Raw genomic sequence first — 17,998 nt, 5'->3', positions numbered from 1 at the left:
GGACCTTGAAGTTCCTCCAGTGCCACCCGTGCCATGGCAGGGACACCTTCCACTGTCCCAGGCTGCTCCAAGCCCCAATGTCCAACCTGGCCTTGGACACTGCCAGGGATCCAGGGGCAGCCACAGCTTCTCTGGGAATTCCATCCCAGGGCCTCCCCACCCTGCCAGGGAACAATTCCTAATTCCCAAGATCCCATCTCTCCCTGCCCTCTGGCACTTTGCAGCCATTCCCTGTGTCCTGTCCCTGCAGCCCTTGGCAATTGTCTCTCTCCATGTTTCCTGCAGCTCCTTCAGGCCCTGCAAGGCCACAATGAGGTCACCCCAAAGCTTCTCCTCTCCAGGCTGAACAATCCCAGCTCTGCCAGCCTTTCCTCCCAGCAGAGCTGCTCCATCCCTCTGCTCATCCTGCTGCCTCCTCTGCACTCTCTCCAGCAGCTCCAGCTCCTTGCTGTGCTGAGCCCCAGGGCTGGAGGCAGCTTCCAGAATAAATTTAGGAGGCTTCTGATAAAAATGGGCTGAGGGAATCACTGTCTGGGATACAGGAACCTACTTAGAGTGCTGATTTTAAATATTCTAATAGCACAGAAAAGAACTTTTGCTGTGCCCCACTTTTGCCGATGCTGGGCTGTAATTTATAAATCAGCACAGTGAGAACCTGCTGATTTTGTATTCAGATTCCATATAATGTTCTAAACGGAATATTTACACCAACACCAAATGTAATCAACGTAATTAGCACAAACAGTAGCTTGCTTAATATTTAGGTTATTAGCATATTTTGAATTAAAACATTATTTCTCCAAAGACATTGTAATCACTTTTTTTTTTTTTTTTCAGAGGCAGGGATTAATGGAATCTTTGAAGTTAATTTTGAAAGCAGCTGCAAGAATGTATTTCCCAAATCCTGTTAATTACCATGCCAGCCATGAGAAGTAATCCCCCTTTTTTTTTTCCTGCAGGAAATGGAAGATTTGATCCAGCATGGTTTATTTACAGGGCTAACTCAGGCATGGGCAAGCATTTGTCTTCAACTCAGCAGAATTACTTTCATGAGGGGAACTGGAACCTCAGTGTGGTGTTGTGGAATTTCCCTAAACTGTGTGTTGGGTTTTGTTTAGCAAAGGGCAAAGAGAGCAAAATCAGCTACAGAGAAAACCTTCTCACAGCACTTGCCAAAAAATGACGTCAGTTCTCATCTGGACATGGGTGATACAATCTGTATGCCAATTACACCGAGGTTTCCTCTTTATCCATGTCCAAGGTGACCCAAGAGGAATATTTCAATTACATAAAAATTGATTAAGCTAGATGGCATGAATTAAAAAGGGACTGAGGTTCTTAAGGTGGATTCCTTTTTTTTTTTTCCCTCTCCTATTATTTCTTATCTACTGGTAGCATCAGACCTGGCATTACAGTTCCAGAAAGGGCATTTTGGGGCAGGAAACCTGCCTTAAGAACTCCTACTTCCCATTAGAGCCCAATCCAGCCACACCTTCCCATTCCCAAGGCTTCATTTCTTTGGAAACCATTGTTTTGCAAGGTCACACGGAAAATAGGAGCACTAAAATTATTCCAGTTAAAAATAACCCTTCAGCAGAGCTGTGTTGAAAACAATCATTGAAATGATCCAGCTAAAAATAGAAATACATATTTCAACTGTTTCTGTTGATCATTTCAGTTGTGTAGTTGATGTCTCTGATCCACAGACAGTTGAATCAGGGCAACCTAAATTCTAAGCCTGTGTGGGCAATACAGGCAGGGCACCTGATTAGGAGCAACAGAACTTTGGGGATCTGGAAAAAGCATTTGGATACAGACAGTATCCTTTAATATCAGCATCCCCAGATAGGAAGAGTGTCCTAAGCCAATTAATGGGTCAGAGTCCCTGCCTTGGCATAATATAACTGATTATGGATGGTAGTTTTGTAGCAAAAAAATTTATATTTCATTCTTCCAAGCCCTTCTGAAGTTTTGGGTAATGCAATTTGCTAAGCTCTAAACCCAGCTGTAATTGAGTTAGAGGTTGTCTTCAAGGGACAGCTTGGATTATTCACGGCGAAAATCTGCGCTGACAAATTGCTTCATCTCTGATCATATTGGCTATCATTATTAAAACAGGCTGCTTCTTCCCAGACTGCAAAAATTCTGGTGGTTGTTTTTTTCTGTTGGCATGTTTTTATTTCCAGTAGTACAATTAAAAAAAAAAAAATCTGTTCTTATTTCCCTGCTGTTTCCCTACATATTTCAGAGGTAAACAAGTATTATCACAGTCAGTTAGACTGCTTTAGTAACTGGGCCAGCCAGGTTTTTCCAAAAATATTAATTATGGCAGTTTCCAGCCACCATGCAAAGAAACTTTCTCCTTCAGCCCCGGGCAAAGCCTTTGATTCTCAAGAGAAGAGCAAGACCAAGCGGCAGGGATGTTTCTGCATCACTTACTCCACTGCTCCACCCACCCCGAGCAGCCTGAATGGTCAGAGGGAGCAACTCGGAGCAGCCCTCCAGCCACCTGCAGGGACGACAGGAACATCTCCAGGGTTATTCCAGCGGCAGGGAAACACTGGACTGCGAGTTTGCTGCAGCTTTGGCAGAGCAGCCTTGCCCAGGGGCTGCTCAGACATGACACAAAGCTGGTATCCCTGGCTCTGTGCCACAGGCACATCCCTGCCAGGGGGACCTGGAATGGGGCATGGCTCCATGGAGGATTTGTCCAGCATTGTGCCAATCTGGATCAGGAATGTCCCACTGAGGGCTTGAGGGGAGCTGCTTTGTTGGGGGAGTGATGTGGCTCAGAGCAGAGCTCTTGGCACGGGGAGGGAAAACCACAGCCAGGGGATTAGAAACAATCCTGCCACAATGAAAGGAAAATGGGCAGGGTGAGGCACAAGGTCACCTTGATGGTCAGGAATTATGGACAGCAATCAAATAAGCTCACATGTAGCAAGCAGAAGACAAGTCAGGTCACTACCTCTGTCCAAAAGATGGACAGAAAATCAGGATTTCCACAAATCAGAAACTCCCAGGATCCTGCAGCTGCTCAGGGAAATCGTTGCTGTGATCCATTTCACTGCTAACGGCAGCAGGGAAGATCAGAAAGCAATTTTCACTGAAAAGCTGGACAAGTTCCTAGGCTCCCTGGCCCCAGCAGAGACCCAACAGGTTAACCCATCCTAAGACCAAATCCTTCCTGGCAGGGTGGGGAGGCCCTGGGATAGAATTCCCAGAGAAGCTGTGGCTGCCCCTGGATCCCTGGCAGTGTCCAAGGCCATGCTGGATGGAGATCTGATTAACCTGGTCTAGTGGAAGGTGTCCCAGCCTGTGGCATGGGTTAGAACAAGATGATCTTTAATGTCCTTTCCAACCCAAACCATTCTGGGATTCAATAAACTGTGTTTTCCATTTGAAGTTCAATGAAATCTTTCAAGTTGCTCCACTCCAGATAGTCCTCAGTCTCACATTATGAACTTCATGTCTCCATTCTGCACCTTTTGCATTGCATATGAAGCAAAAATGTTACCCATCTAAACATTTACGCCTAATTCACATGTGAACATGGCAGAACACCCTGCAATGCCATTAAAAATGGACCTTAGGTGCTCCTGCAAGAAAAGTCATGCATTTTGTTAATAGTCTCACAGACTTATTGCGTGACTAGAGAGAAAATAGGTTCCTTAGAAGTTTTACACAGTAGGCAGATTCAGATCCAGCTGTGCTGCCTGACAGACAAAAAACATCTATTAAAGACTTACATGGCATGACTGCAAAGGCTATTGCTAGAATTCAGGTAATTTGCAACTTGGGTTTTCTGCAAGTCACAATATTAAGGTAGATCCTTTGCTACCAACATTGCCACACCTGCAGATCCATCCCCAAAGTCCAATTCCAGGATGGAAGTGCACAAAGCTTTTGATTCACACAAGGAATACAAAGCAGAGCTCAGAATAAAAGCCCTGTGAGAAAGAGAGGATCTCCTGTAATCTATGCTGAGAGGCTCATTCAGCTTGGTTTGGGTGTTAGTGCTCTCCAGTAGCTTGCAAAATATGCTGAAGGAAAGAAGTGATAACTAGCCAAGTCTGACTGGCAAATTAAAATTGGCATCAAGCTGGCCTGCCTTAGGCATTTGGCTGCCCTGCTTAATCTGCAGCACATGTGTGCTGGCACATGCATTCTCAAGTGTGCCAAGCCAACAATATGTTTGCTCTCTTCCAGGGGTGTGGATCTGTCAGATCTGACTGCAGCAGTGATATGTATGAAGCAGCCATGAAGCCACATGGCTCATTTTCTCCTCCATGTCATCTGCCTGCCCAGCACTCCTTCCTCCTCCTTCCTTCCCATTAACTTAATGCTTCTAATTTCTGGCAATTTATCTTTTGCCTCCCTCGACCTCACATTTTACAAGTACACTTTTGGAATTCCAAGAAACCGATTTCCATGTCATTCAAGTTTCCTCCCAGAACACCGCAAGAAAAAGTTCAAATAAAAGTCATTCTTCAGAACATTTCCATTAGTGTTAAAATTATGTGCTTAAGAGTCAACATGCAGAGTATTCAGCATTTGAATACAAGAATAATTTAATGCTGGTTATTGCAGAGAAGCCTATTTCCTTCAAAAGAAAAGGAGAAAGACAGAAAGATCCCCAGCAGGAAAAGGAAAAAGACAAAAGGAACCCCAGTTTTTGAAACATTAAAGCTAGACAATGCAAATCCCTAAAATCCAAATGAAGAATACACCTGTGATTTTTATGAGAATTATTTTCTGACCTCTGTACCTCTGACCTCCTAAACTTGGACTTTAGCCTTTTTAAATGTCTTTTCATATTTATCTAGGCATTGCACCCTGATACTCACCTGATCAACTCAAACTCAGCCTACGGCAATGTAAAGCAAACATTTCACGGGAAATGATGTCTGTAAAAACATTCTCACGAATCACTGGTCTTCCTTCATGTCCTAAGTGTCACTAAGAAGAAGTCTTGTATCATCAAAATCCTCAAGAAATCAAGTATTTTCTCAGATCTATTACTTTTTGCTTCATCTGTTTAACTACACACTTGCATTTTGGGAAAAGGCTGATGAGATCATGGTACCTGCTGAGTAAAAAGATTTATTTTGTTGGTTACAATGGACACTCTGAGATGCAGATCATCCCCAGGCATTAGCAATGGGTGCTGTCTGCTTCCCAACACTCTGCCCAGGGATTTTGAAGCTGTGCAGATCCCCAGTTTCCTTTTAAGATCTCCTTCACCCCTTGATTCACTTCAGAATTGCCTTGTCAAGCTGATTTAGCATAACATGGATTTGCCCCATTTCCAGGGATAGCCCTAGTGATAGCTTGGGCATTTCTGAATTCTGAATGCTCCATCATTCCCAGAAAAAGTGCTCCCAAAATCTCTACAAATCCATTCACACCCTTGTCTGCAGCCAGCCAGGATTCCCACACGGATCTCTTGTTCACTTTTAGGAGACTCCCACTGTGCAGTGATCCAGCAGGACCTTCCACATCCCTTCCCAGTTTGAACCATCCCAACCTGACCACATTTCAGGTTTCTCTGGTTCTACTGCTGCAGCTTTCCAGCTCTGCTGGCACCATCCAGCAGCTGTGGCTCCTCAGCCCACCGAGAATCCAACTGCCAGCCAAGGCTGGTGACAAAGCAGCTCAGAACTGTCTGTCAGGCATTTGGATACCAAAACTCCGCTCTAAAGACATTAAATATACACCTGCAGACTTTTTGGCATAGTTAGAATCTGTGTTTCCAAGAGATGATGCCCTCCTACCTGGTGCCACCCTTCTCACCAGCTCCTTGGCTCAGTCCAGGGAATCTCTGAGGTCTCCAAGGTCAGACAGAAGGACACCACCTTTCGCAGATGTTTCGCCTTTCTTCTTTTTCCTTTTGTTTCTTCCTTTCATCTCTCACAAAAGAGCTCCCTCACATCATTCTATCTACTGTTACAGCACTCACAATGTCAGCTACACCACTGGTTCAGGTCATATTTCATGCACTCTAGACTGAGGTGATAATGCAAGAACATTCAGTGTCTGTAAAGTAATACTCTTCTCCTTAAGAGGAAAGACAGTTCAGCTGTAACTAATATTCAAGTCATGTAGGCAGGCAATTTTCATTTCTTCTCTGACTAAACTTGTGCTTCTTCCTCTAAATTCCATGTTAGTGCATAAATAAGGCTTTATCCCTCTTGGTAGGAATTGATGAGATGAGACAGCACCAGCCAAAAACCTGGTTTATGTGACTCTTGCCCAATTTACATCTAAGTAGACTGGTCTGGTCTCTGAGGAAGCAGATATGGAGAGTAGGGATAAACTGTGACTCCAAATCCTGTCATTTATAATATTTCACAATTGATTTCCTTTGCAGTTGCTTGCCATTTATTTTCCTAATAAGACAAATGTATATAGTCTGTCTTCCACCTCTTTTTATAAGAGAAATAAAGACAGGCTTTCTCAATTGAAATTAGAGGAAAAAGGAGAAACTTATTTATGATATGACCTTGTTTATAGTTACCTACCATATCATTCTTTATTAGTTAGAAACCCAATATCCAAACAACTGAAGAAACAGAACACCTTTCCTTAGAAAGACGGGGAATGTATGTTTATCTTCAAGAGAAGACCCTGTGCCTTGCAGAAAACAACATGGCTCAGGGAATTTAAAGCTCTGTTGCAACTGAGAGGCTGAAGGGGAAGGTATTTCTCTCCCCTGCTGCCTTCTCCCACCCTCTTCAGACAAGGGGGTGTCTCAGGATTTAAATTCCCAGTGTTTAGCCCACTGTTACAAGTTCTTCCACATCAAAGTTAAACCTACAAACACATTTTCCAAGCTGTCCCTACAAAAAATTGAGACAGACAAGAGCAAATTGCAGTGTGGAAATCAAATATTTTATTCAAATTTAAAAATAAAAATACCCACCCAGAAACCTTTAATGGAAATGCCATTGCTGCAGTCAAACTGCTACTTTACACCACATTTCATCATTAGCATGATCTAGATAATGTAGACACTGTTGGATGATGACTGCTCTAAGCTTGCCAATTCATTGCAAATTTAGAGATATTGGACTAGAAACTAATACTCCTTTGCCACCTGAAATTATATCGTATTATCAAGTCCTGCAGTATGAAGGGTGGAGCTTTCCTGTTGCACAAATGCAGGAATCCTTGCTTGAGGTTATTCTTTTACAAGGAAACATGATATCTGAAGCATACTATTAAAGCTCAATGTCCTTTTTTTTGAAGTGTGTTGCCTGATTCTGTTGGCATTCTATACATGGCAAGAAAACCCGTGAGCTTCTGCCAGTGTCATCAAATTAAGATCAATTTCCAACATCACTTCTAAGTGCTATTTTAGAAGATGCTTGATCCCACTGAAACCACACTGATGGAAAGAGTAGGCAAAGTGACAGATGTAAAACTTATTGTTCTCCCTTCTTCCTCCTCTTTTGAGCTGCAATTTACCACTCAGCTAATAAATAGATGTGAGTTAAAATTAAAAACTGATGTTCATGTGCTTATCGATCCCACCCCCATCCTGTAACAGCTGCAGAATTTCCTCCTCCACTCTGCCATGTTCTTGCTGTGGTTTTTAGAGCTGCACAGCTTTTGTTCCTACTGTTGGAATAACCTAACTGAGGCAAATAATTAACAACTGGGGTCACCGCAGTATCTGAAAAATGTCTCAGACACCCCCCAGGACTGGAAACACCAGAGCAGAGAACAGGAGCTCCTCTGGACAAATATTATGTACTTTCCCCTTACAATGACAAGCTCTTTGATTTAGTGCCATCAGGGTTATCACTGTACAATCCTCACTTGTGTTTATGTGGTTCCAAGGTGCTAAATACCATTTCAGTGGAATGGTTTTGAGTGAATTCAGAAAAAACCCAGGAAAGAACCCCAGTTTTATCATTTAACCATCTGAAGCAGCCACAGCTTCAGACAACCTCAAGCACTGGTGAAGCTTTATTGTCCAGAAATACATCCTTGACCCCAAAGTCATCCCATGTCAGCTCATCCCTCCAGGAATGCCCTGCACCCCCCAGTTATGGGACACACAAACACCCTTCATGGTCCTTTCAAAGCAGCTGCAGGACTCAAAAGCCAACCTAAAGCAAAGGGAAAGAGCTTGTTGTAGCTCATGGAAACAAGACCTGGTGTTCTTGCCATTCAAAGCCTGACCAAAAACTCTGGATTTATGCAGACATCAATCCCCAGCTCTTCCCCTTCCCAACTAAGGGAGTCAAACCCCTACTAGCTCTCTGAATTTCATGTGCCTGGTTGCTTGACACCCGTTTCCAAAGGAAAGCCAGAATATTCTTGCTGCTGTCTGGTAACTAGGCTGATTCTCAAATAAAAAAGCTGCTGGCTCAAAGCACACACCACTTAAGGGGTGCACATCAGCACCCTGGCAATCAGTGCTGCACTTCACTCACGTTGCACAAGGCTCTTCCAATGCATCTTCTTCAATCACAGGTGCCTCAGGCAATCAGAAAGAGATCTCCCAAATGGCTCTGCCAAAGTCAGACACCTAAATAACACATCTTAAAGCTGAGCTTGTCCCCTACACCAGCAACACCACTCTGTCCCTTTAAAATCAAAAGGAAATAAATGCATCCAAGGTCATCTCTGCTAGAGGCTCCTCATCCCTGAGCCACTGGAACAGCATCCAGGGCTGTAAGACCATATTGTTTAAGTGCTCTCCTTCCCAAGCCCAGACCTGATTCCTGATGACAACCAGGAACATTCCACACACAAGGCAAGAGTGAATGTCATAAAAATGTCTGTGTGATTGAATGCTTCTTGTGAACTCTCGTGGCCGGGGAATTCCAGGACCAAACACCATCTGCAACATGTCAGATGGTTAAATGACTGATCAGATGATAGGATTCCCTGTGGTGAATCGAGTTTATGCCAGATGTGGATCTGGAGGCTCACTGGTACAGCTGCTGACTGTGAATAGAGATTTGGCACTGTCTGTGGGCCCACAACCCAAGATCTCTTCCCCCAGTTCATCCTGTGTGACTGGAGATCTTTAATGGAAGACAGGCTGAATCTCATGGCTGCTCATTGACAGCAGCTGATATTTTTCAGCACGGCTCTCCTCTCTACGCTCATTAAATACAACAGAGAACAGCTACCAGACCTAAAGAAAAGGCTACACAGTTATCTGAGCAGGGACTTTCAGAGCTAAAAATGCATTTCAATGTGCAGGGACATTACCAAGGAGTTCCCCACATAGCTAAGGGACCTGTCTGCCACTAAACCAGGCAGCAAGAAGCACAAATCACAATCTGCAAAGCCACTCTGTCAACTCTTATACCTCACATTCCCACTACTTGTGGGGCCAGACTTCTGCCTGGCAGACAGAGCACATTAAACACATTTCCAGACAAATATGACAGAGGAGTGTAGTGTTTTTCCTGTAGAAAAGGTCTTTATCCTTCCTGAAAAAATATACCTTAGCTGCTAGAAAAAAGTACTACAGTCAGATGAATGACTGCTTCCTTTTCAGCTTTCCCAACCCGGAAAATTATAATCATGGAATCACCAAATGGTTTGGGCTGGAAGGGACCTTAAAGATCATCCAGTGCCACCCCCTTGCCATGGGCAGGGACACCTTCCACTGTCCCAGGCTGCTCAGAGCCACATCTAACCTGGCCTTGGACACTTCCAGGGATGAGGCATCCACAGCTTCTCTGGGCAACCTGTTGAAGTGCCTCACCACCCTCACACTCATAAATCATCATCATCACTGCCCATAAACAGAAGTTAGTTTTGCCTGAAGCAGTAAAATGAGAATTTATGCAAAGTCTCGGCAAATAATTCAGGGAGATGAAAGCTCTTTTCAGAGATTTCTGCGACCGCATTTCCAGCGCTGCTCAAATCCAGGCAATCGGTAACAAAGCAAAAAAAAAACCTTCTCACCCTCCCAACACTGTTGTATGTGGGATAATCTTTTGATGGCTTTAATTGAGCCTCTTTTCAATCACCCTGTCCACGGATTTTTTTTTTAGCAGATTAAGCCAAAAATAAAAATAGTTTTCAATTACAGCATTTCAAGCTAAAACCACCATGACCCCCCTCAGCAAACAGTTATCTAAGAGCTTCCTTTCTGATCAGGTTTTTTTTGCCTCATTCTTTTGCAGTAAGGTGATTTGGGGAGGTGTAGTTGCTTTTGTCTGCCTTTGGGGGAAGAGCTGACAGCAAGGAACAGCAGAGAGGCTCTTCTTCACTGGAGCTGTGAGTGATAAACTCCCCAGTTTTGTCAGGGGAATGACAGTAGCACTGAAGACACCATCAGTAGCTCAGTGTCACAGGCACAGGGCGCAGCTCTGCGCCAGAGAAACATCTCCCAGCTCCAGGGGTTTGCCAGGAATTCAGCTCTGTGAGGCACAAGTGAATGCACTATGAATAAAGAATCCCTGTGCTGGTGGCAGGGAGGATCTTTACATTCACTGGGTCTCTTTAAATCCAAAAGGCAATCAGTCGAATTCAAATTATGAAAGGTAATTACTGAGCAAACACAACCCAGCACAAAGCTGTGACAAGAATGTCTTGTATGGTTACAGCAGGTACAGCAGCAGCACCCAAACATTACCCTTCTCCATAAGATATTCCCCCAAATTATAAATTTAAGGAGTGGCATAGTGCTGCTGCATCTCACAGCACACTTCAGCCAGCCCAGGGAGCTAAGTAACAGTGGCTGAAACAGAAAAAAGCAACAAAACCCCAAACCCACACTGCATGAACTCCAGCCAGGTGATAGAAATACAGGCAGCAGCAGAGGAGAGGTGGTGGAGAGCCTGGTGCATCACACCTGGGCTGCCTAAATCCCTGCAAGCAGCAGTGATGAGGATTTCCTCAGCTCTCCCCACCTAGCATGACCTGAAAGCCAAAATGTGAGCTGCTCCTCGCAAATCCCTGCTCCTGCTTTTCATCTCAGGCTTACACCTCACGTAAAAACACAGCTGAATGTAACACCTGCACAGCAAATAGTCACAACTTACCCGGTGTCACTCTCAATTTGGCTTCTAAAAAAGGAAAATCCCATTTGTTAATGGAGTAGCAGGTGTTTTGTAACAAACAGCCTCCAAAAATAGGGCTGGGTAAAGCAGAGTTACAGGTATCTCTGCTGATTGCCAAAGAAAAAGCTGCACTGGATAAGGTGGGATCTCTCAGATGAACCTGCCCAGCATTTGACTGTCTACACCAACAAGGAGTCCTTCTGTCTAACAGTACTTTTAACTAAAAAAAAATCTCTAGTTTGAACTTTTCCACTGCCGAGAGAAGGAAAAAAAAAAAAAAAAAGCAAGCAAAAATCCCCACAAGTGCAAAGTTTCAGCTGTTTGTTTACAGGAGTACAAGAGATCCTTACATGTTTGGCACTATTTACATTTTTTCCCCTCAATTGTAATCCTTCTCAGCACGCTACTTATAAAGTTTACATCAGCACCCAGCCACAAACAGGGCGGTTTTTTCCATGAGATCTACCAGGCAACTTTCCCACAACTTACTAAATCCTCCTTTCTGCACAGGAAAGCGTTGGGTAGATACGAGAAATCATTGGGATTTTTAAATTAAGACTCTCCACCGGTGCGCATAGTCCTTCAAAGGGCAAAACCACCACCGTGCTCTGTGCTCTGCAGGCACACACAGCTGTGGGGATGATTTTATCAGGGTTTTTAAGAGGAGATGCTGACATGCCCATCGCGGGACCTGCGCTCCGCCGCGGAGCCTCCCCAGCCCGGGATGCGCCGCTCCCTCCCTCCCCGGCCGCCCGCGGAGAGGCGAAGGTGACATTCACCCTGCCAGGTCGCAGCGCTGCCGGCGCCCCCCGGCTCATCCCCGCCCGGCCCCGGCTCACCTCGCTCATGTCGCGACAGTGTCGGTGACAGTGGCACTGCCCCGCCGGCGCTCAGCGCTCCCGCCGCCCCGCGACGCGCGTTAAGAAGCGGCGCCGCGCGCCCGGCCCGCGACGCGCCAGCCAATCAGCGCCGCGCGCGCGCGGGCCCCACCCAATCGCCGCGCTGCCCGCATCCCGAGAGCGCGCGGCGCCCCCTGGCGGCGATCGGAGCTTTTCCCTCACGGCGCGGAGCGCTTCCCGCGTCCTTCTCATCATCCTCATCTTCCTCATCTTCCTCATCCTCCTCAGCCCCCTCGTCCTCTTCATCTTCCTCATCCTCCTCATCTTCCTCATCCCCCTCAGCCCCCTCAGCCCCCTCATCCTTCTCGTCCTCCTCATCCCCCTCAACCCCCTCAGCCCCCTCATTCTCCTCATCTCCCTCAGCCTCCCTCATCCTCCTCATCCTTCTCGTCCTCCTCAACCCCCTCAGCCCCCTCAGCCCCCTCATCCTCCTCATCCTCCTCCACCTTTCCCCCTCTTTTCCCCCTTCCCTGTGCCTTTTCTCCCCTGGCACAAGGGTCCCTTTGGGGTGGCCTCGGGCAGGGGCAGAGATGGGAATTTCAGGAGTGCTGGAGGCAGCCTGGGAATGGGGCGTTATTGCGGCAAATCGGATGAATAAATTATATGGGGAATATTTTTTTGCTGTGAGGGTGGTGAGGCACTCGAACAGGTCGGTCAGGGAGGTTGTGGGTGCCTCAGCTCAGGCGGTGTTCAAAGCCAGGTTGGAACCTTGATTAACCTGGTGTGGTGGAAGGTGTCCCTGCCCCTGGCAGGGGTTTGGGATAGGATGGGTTTTAAGATCCCTTCTAACCCTTTAACATTCTGCAATCCTACAAACCAGGCAGAGAATCACTGCTCTCCTCACCCCTGGTTTTTCTCTCTGTCTCATCAGTCTTGCTGCCATTCCTGTTAAAACACACAGCATTTCTTCCAGAGATTCATGGAAAACAGCCCTTTGGATCATTTCTCTGAATGGTTAATTAAAGCCAAACTTTGGGATGTGTGCTGTTGTGCTCCAGCGTCTGTCTTCTGATGGAGCACAATTGCTATATTTGGCAAGACGTGTTCAGATGTTCTGACTCACATATCTGTGAAGAAATATAGGTTCAATTAGCTCTGGGAATGCACTTAACTCCCTCAAATTTTTCTCAAATCAATAAAAAAGTGAACATGTTATATTGGAGAGCCCAAGAAGCTTGACAAACCCTCCCACTTCCAGGGACTACCTTGCAGCAGCTTCTTCTCTTTGCCAACATCTGTCTTCAGGGCCATTATTAACAGAGGCAGTGAGATAAATTTTACAAAAAACTACATTTTCCCTTTGAGTTGCAGAGGCAGGAGGGGCTGGGTGCTTCACCTGAGGATGAGGAGGCTCCATAGGCAGTGGAACCAGAGGTGTGTATCCTGGGAAGAGTATGGGGATGCTGGCCAAATATGTAGGGATGGGATCAGGAAAGCTGAGACAGAATTGGATCTGAATTTGGCAAGGGTTGTGAAAATTAATAAAGGTTTCCTTGGGTGTGTTGGCCAGGAAAGGAGGAGAAAAGAAAATTTGTCTTCCTGGGAAACAAAAGAGGAAATCTGAGGTACTAAACAGAATTTTTGCCTCTTTCATTATACCATTATTCCCAGGACCTCCACCTTCACCCCATTTTTAAAAAATTGACATAAATTGCCCCAGTTTTTGTTGTGAGTGGCTCAAGCAGGCAAAAAACACGCTAAGAGTTCATTGCATGAGCAGCTTCAGGAGCTACCCCACAAGGACCCAAAATAAAGATGATGAAGTTTAGCCCCTGAAGAAGCTGTGCTTCTTGTGACACCATTTTCCACTGAAAAGCAATTGTGGGTGTATTGCATTACTATTCCTGTTCTGACAGGAGTGCCATTGGCCTGTCAGCTTATGGATACAAGGCACAATGCTAACATCAATTATTAACAGAGTGTTCCTGATCAAAGGGCTCCCAATCACATGGTAAGAGACAGAGACCGCTGAGAGGAAATCTCTTCAGGTCCCTTTGACTCAGAGAGGAGTCACATTGGTCTCACTCTTCACCATCAAAATAAATGTGTCAAATGCCAGCAGAAAATCTCCTGGTGATAATTCAGGCTGTGTGCCCCGAGAAGCAAGTTAGCAGAGAAGGCTCTTTGCACTACATGCTGCAGGAGAACATTCAAAATTCTTCTTTTCTGACCTGTTTAGAGAAGTTCACAGCTTCCAAGAGAGGCACCCTGGAGCTATGTCTGGGAAGTCCCTGCCATTTATGCTGTCTGATGGCACCACATTTTGGTTTTCAGGTACCCCTTTCCCTGGCAGCCTTTCTAACCCATGGCAATCCTTCAAAGGTGTCCCAAAGTTCTGCTTTTACTTAAGTAGTGGCACTTCTAAGTAGATAAAATATTCCAAGCAATCTATTTTCAAGAGCCATTATATGCTGAAAATTGACTATTAAAATACCACCTTCTTATTCATCAAGTCTGCACTCAGTGTGTGTTCAATCTTGTCTGCTGGCATATGACTGCAATTTTACTGCCTTTTACTCCCACTTACCTGAAAGATTCAGCAGAGAGGAGAGAATCTGAGCTGGATCTTGGAATAGAAAGGCTCTCAGGCTTCCAAGGAGCTTCACCTGTTTAAGGGACTGAAGATGGCTTTTCTCTGCCAAACTGAGCAATCTGAAATTGGAGAACTTTGTGTTAGAGTCCTGGAATGATCTGGGTTGGAAGGTACCTTAAATATCATCTTGTCCCAAACCCCTGGCATGAGCAGGGAATCTTCCACTAGACAAGGTTACTCAGAGCCCCATAAAGCTTTCAGTTCCAGAGGTGGAGAGTCCACAACCTCTGGGGTAGCCTGTGTCAGGGCCTCATGACCCGCACAGGCAAGAATTTCTTCAAAATATCAAATCCAAACCTGCCCTCCTCCAGCTTAAGACCATGCCCCCTTGTCCTGTCACTACATGTGAAAAATCCCACTCCAGCTCTCTTGGAGCCCCTTTAGGCACTGGAAGGAGCTCTAAAATGTTTTCTCCAGGCTGAACAGTCCCAACTTTCTCAGCCTTTCCTCCCAGAAGAGGTGCCCCTCTGGTGCTGTGTTTTTGTAAGGAGAGAGCTGATTGTGTGCTCAGTCTCTGTCCCTGGCAGTGACACACAACTGCACAGACTTGCTTTGCTTCAGATCCCACCAGTGAAGGTGTGTGCAAAGTGAAGTGGTTTGGCCAGAAGCACAGTGAGCTGCAGAATTGCTCCAGAAGAGACAGAGTCACGCAATCCTTTAGGTTGGAAAAGACCTCCAAGGTCATGGAGTCCAAGCTGTGCCTGATCCCCACCTTGTCCCCAGCCCAGAGCACTGAGTGCCACATCCACTCATTCCTTGGACACCTGCAGGGATGGGGACTCCAAACCCCCTGGGCAGTCCCTGCCAATGCTTGACAACCCTTTCAGTGAAGAAATTCCTCCTGGTGTCCAACCTGACCCTCCCCCGGCACAGCTCAAGGCCATTTCCTCTCATCCTGTCACTTACTTGTCACCTGGGGAGCAGAGCCTGACCCCCACATGGCTCCAAACTCCTTTCAGGAGGCAACAGAGTGCAGGGGGAAGATGTCTCCTTAGGCTGCTGTATTTCTCAGTCAAAATTTGATTTGATTTGATTCAAATCAAATCAAATCCAAAAAGATCAAAATGAAAATACGGCTGTGCCTTGAACTGTGTTCCACATTCCATCAGAGCAGAACTGCTCTGTTTGGTAGAATATATTTGAATTTTGACTGTGACTGTGAAAACTGAAGTTTCCCAGCACTTGAAATTGGTACAGTGAAGTGAAACCTCTGCCTCTTGCTGGTTTTACACTCTGTGAATTTTTCAAGAGAAGGAATGATTTCACGCAAACTTTCTTCAAAAAAAGTCTGTGTCGCAGTTGAAATCAATGATGTTGACTTCAAATGGAAAGCTTTTGTTTCAGAGCGATGTGTGCCTTTGAATCCTAGAAAACAGGAGAGGATCTGAAACACAACCTTTATCACGGAGAATATGCTGTGATTATAGGCTTTGGTTTGCTCCTTGATAGTAATAGATTTAACAAGCATAGCTTTAGATGCTGGATGATGGATGACTGGTCATATCAGATGTATCAGCTAATTTGTCCAAGAAAAAATCTAAAAAGACAGTTTCCACAGCTGAACTCCCATTAGTATGCTTTCTTACCTTTTAATTGAGAAGCTAATGGCTATGGGTAGTTAATCAACAAAATACCTTTAAAGATCTGGGCCTGAGGGCCTTTGTTATAACCCAACCTTTGTTCCCATGCAAGAGGAATGAGTCAATGGTTCCAACAAAATCTTATCACTGTCGGTGTCACAAAGATATCAAATATAATTTGAAAAAATGAGTCTTTTCTCAGGAGAGTTACAAGACATGACTTACTGTAGGGTGTGAGTCATCTTCCACCCTAAAAAATATAGCCCGAAAACAAATCACCCAAATATATGTGTCAATTCTACTGTCTGGCCAAAGTCTTTTGATGGATTTAATTCACAGACGTGTTCTTAACTTGGGTGTAAAAAGAAAGCCATTCTCAGTTTAGGCCAAAGTCCCTAAACTTTACAAAGCCTGAAGAATGTTCTGGGGTTTGACTCCTTGACTCTGCAGAAGCCAGAGGATGTGAAGACGTGGAGCATTCAGATGTTGCCTGGCGCTTTCCCATGGCAGTTCCCCTCTTAATTAGAAGGTAAAAAGACATAATAATTACCAGGTAACAATTTTCAATCTCTGTACAGGCAAAGGAATTAATGTGATTTAGAAGATCCACAGTTATAACTTGTGATATGGAGAGATAAGGAAGTTTAAAGTATATTCGTTCCCTTACTTTACTTCAGTGCGTTTGGGGAAATTAAGGTTAAAGGCAAATTCTCAGGGAGCCTCTTCCTTTTTGATACCCTAAATCCTTGTTCATATAGTGGATTTAGAGGCTCCCAGCTTCAAAAGGGCTGAAGTAGCATCCCTGCCAGTATCAGCCTCTGGGAGGACCTCAGGCATCACAGCCTTTTCTCCTGCCCCAGCTGCAGAAAGCTGGTTTGGCCAAAAATGAAGCCCCTTCCACCAAGCACCACCCAGCAGTGCTGCTGGGACTGGGGGGAGCTGCTGGATTATTATTTCTCTCAATCTCTACAACAGCAAAAAGCTGAGGTTCAAAAGAGCTTCTCTCCTATTTGCTTTTCATCTTTTAGACAGAGCAGAGCCCCCAAAACAACCTCTGATCTTTGTGTCACAGCAGTCCCAAATTTTGCCAGACATTTTACAGGAAAAAAAGAAAATAAAGTCGAGCCATTCAAACCCTTTCTTTCCACTTACCCCAGAAACCTTTTTATAGCTGTGTTGGTAGTAATTACACAAAACACATTCCAGTAAAAGGAAGCTGAAATCACCAGGTCAAGTGATGTATAGTTAGTGGCTGCCAAAAGAGGAAACAAGTGTCAACTCACTTAATCTCTGCTCTTCCCTCATGCAAATACACCCTGGGGTTCCTCACTTTCTCAGAGGGCACAGAACAGCCTCTGCAGTGCAGGATGGGCTGGGATAGGGCATGGATCACAACAGAGCAGTTTGATGGAGACAGAGAGACCTTATCAATGCAAGGACTCACACATGAGAAGCACAGTGAAAAGGAGTTGCCACCTCTATTGCTGAATACCTTCTTTAAAATATATTTTTGGACTGATGAGTGAAGTTTTGGAGTTTTCAGCCTCAGCTGCTGGGGCCTTTTTGCCCTTGCATACCTGGGTTTTAAATGGAGCCAGCTAGAGTTAATGTTACATACAATGTTTGCTGGAGGTAGGAAGCATGAAATGGGCTTGGTACTTCAAGGGGTCCTATCTAGGCTTATTTCCTACATTCACTTTATTCACAAAGTGGAATCTCTTCCACTTAGCAGGTGAAGATATTTACTCAACACTCAGAAATTGAGCCAGTCAAGGGAAAGGTGAGATCAGCACTTTTTAATTTCTGAGCTGTGAAGTGCAACAACAGACTGAGACAGATTGGGCTGCTTTACAGAAATTCCCATTTAGCACTGGGCATAGTCAGAGACCCAAA

At 45.2% G+C, this 17,998-nt stretch overlaps 1 protein-coding gene across 1 annotated transcript in view; it reads right to left on the bottom strand.

Moving 5' to 3' along the window:
• Window positions 1-11,994, bottom strand: part of PCP4 (Purkinje cell protein 4) — a 46,909-nt gene extending 34,915 nt beyond the window's left edge. The window contains exon 1 of the mRNA XM_085040150.1: window positions 11,873-11,994. Coding sequence (XP_084896276.1) covers window positions 11,873-11,881 — 9 coding nt within the window. The 5' untranslated portion in view covers window positions 11,882-11,994. The remainder of the gene's footprint in view (window positions 1-11,872) is intronic.
• Between the last annotated feature and the right edge of the window lie 6,004 nt (window positions 11,995-17,998).

This window comes from Lichenostomus cassidix, chromosome 1, assembly GCF_008360975.1.
Source record: "Lichenostomus cassidix isolate B80296 chromosome 1, HeHo_3.0, whole genome shotgun sequence".
Lineage (NCBI taxonomy): Eukaryota > Metazoa > Chordata > Aves > Passeriformes > Meliphagidae > Lichenostomus > Lichenostomus cassidix.
The sequence above is the reverse complement of the archived record's forward strand: the minus strand, read 5'-3'. Positions and strand labels throughout refer to the sequence as shown.